The 1,735-nt window shown below is 69.0% G+C and overlaps 1 protein-coding gene across 1 annotated transcript in view; it reads left to right on the top strand.

Annotated features, from left to right (window-relative positions):
* The window catches only part of LOC125918032 (dual specificity mitogen-activated protein kinase kinase 2), a 17,254-nt gene extending 16,532 nt beyond the window's left edge, over nucleotides 1-722 (top strand). The window contains exon 10 of the mRNA XM_049624094.1: nucleotides 481-722. Coding sequence (XP_049480051.1) covers nucleotides 481-591 — 111 coding nt within the window. The 3' untranslated portion in view covers nucleotides 592-722. The remainder of the gene's footprint in view (nucleotides 1-480) is intronic.
* Nucleotides 723-1,735: the final 1,013 nt, after the last annotated feature.

Genomic DNA, 1,735 nt, shown 5'->3' with positions numbered 1-1,735 from the left:
CCCCCCCCCCCCCCCGGCCTGCAAACCAGGAACCTCAGGTACTGAGCTGTCCTGCGCAGGAACTGCCAGCCGCGTGCAGCTTTCTAAATTACTTGAACCGAAACAGAAGGCCTGGTTTGGCTCCTCAGCCACAGGAGCCACGGGTAAAGGCCTCGGAGCCTCCCGTGGGCAGTGGCTGCCGCAGCAGACAGAACGTGTCAGGGACTTCACTGTCCTCCCAGAGGCCCCTGTCGCTCCAGATCAGACGTTCTCACCCAGGGGTGACTGTCCCCGGGGGACACGGGGAGGTGCCTGGAGACGCTCGCGGGCGCCGGGGTGCCGCTCAGCCCCCCGCGGACGCCGCCAGGGGAGCCGCGGCGCCGGGGGGGGGGGCACCTGGGCCCGAGTGAGCGGGCGCGGGGCGGCCTCCTGCCCGCGTCCTGGGCGCATCCGGACGGCCCGCCGGGCTGGCTCGTTGACGGGCTCCTCCTTCCCTTCCAGAACCACACGTTCATCAAGCGGTCCGAGGTGGAAGAAGTGGACTTCGCCGGCTGGTTGTGTAAAACGCTGCGGCTGAACCAGCCCAGCACGCCCACACACACCGCCGTGTGACGGGGTCCCCCTGGCGCCCTGCTCTCCCCCACCACCCGCCCGTCTCCGGGGAGGGCGGCCCTGCTCCTGGCGTCTTCTCAGACCTGCTTCCTTAGGTTCAAAACAAAACAGGGAAAGAAAAAGCAAACTGTGCCCATCGTACTTGTTCCATTTGTTCTGGGGGGGTCAGCCCCTGGCCCAGTCCCAGGGCGGGAGAGCCGCCCGGGGATGCAGCGCCAGCCCCGAGCCCGCCGCCCACCGGGGGAGGAGGGGGTGGGGGTGGCACCAGGAGCCGGCCTCACTCTCTTCCCGAGGGATGCGGCCTCGGAGGGGACCTCTGGACACCGGCGTCCTTCACCGGACAGGGAGGGGCGCCCCGACCCTCCCCCCGACGCCCAGCACTGTCCCTGGAGGTGGCCGTGTGGTCGGCCCCTCTGCCCTCCCCACCGCCTCTTGTCACTCAGCGTCCCGTGACCTGCGCCTCAGGGGGGACCCGCTCAGCCCCGCCCCGTGCTCGGGAGACAGACGCTTCTGACTTCACGGCAGCGAGCCGGCACCCGGCAGAAAGGATGTGGCGGGTTTCCGAGCTGTCGGCGGAGCCAGCAGACGAGGCCTGTGCCGTCCCCGAGCCTGCACACCGCCAGATGCGACCAGGTGGCTCCTCGTGTCCCCTCCGCTTTCCCAGATTCGGGAGTGACTGCCCAGGGCGGGTCACTCAGGCCGTCCACGGGGTCAGTCAGCCACGGCCGCTGGGAGAGGGAGGTGGTCCCGGTTCCTCGTCCATCGGGGCCCAGCCACGCTGCCCCTGGAGCCGCTTCTGAGACTTTCTGTCCTCGGAGCCCCCGAGAAGACGGAGCTGGGAGCCGGGGGCCCCCCTGGACGCTGCCCGCGGGCTGGGACGAGCCGACGCTCAGCTTCGGGGAATCGCAGGAGGAGCCCTCGTCTCCTGTGGACGCCAGAGAGACGGGTTGCTGGCTCCTTCGACTGGCTTTCAGGGTCCTCCACTTCCCAGATCCCCCAAAGTCTCACCTGGTCGGGAGGAGAATAAAGATAAGCGGAAGTCGACCGGTGTCGCTCTGTGGGGCCTGCTGGGAACATGGTCAGCATCTGGGCAGCGGGCGTCTGACGCTGGCCACTGACCCGCAGCCTCTGTGGCCTTGTGTCG

Source organism: Panthera uncia, unplaced genomic scaffold (assembly GCF_023721935.1).
Source record: "Panthera uncia isolate 11264 unplaced genomic scaffold, Puncia_PCG_1.0 HiC_scaffold_391, whole genome shotgun sequence".
NCBI lineage: Eukaryota > Metazoa > Chordata > Mammalia > Carnivora > Felidae > Panthera > Panthera uncia.
The sequence above is the reverse complement of the archived record's forward strand: the minus strand, read 5'-3'. Positions and strand labels throughout refer to the sequence as shown.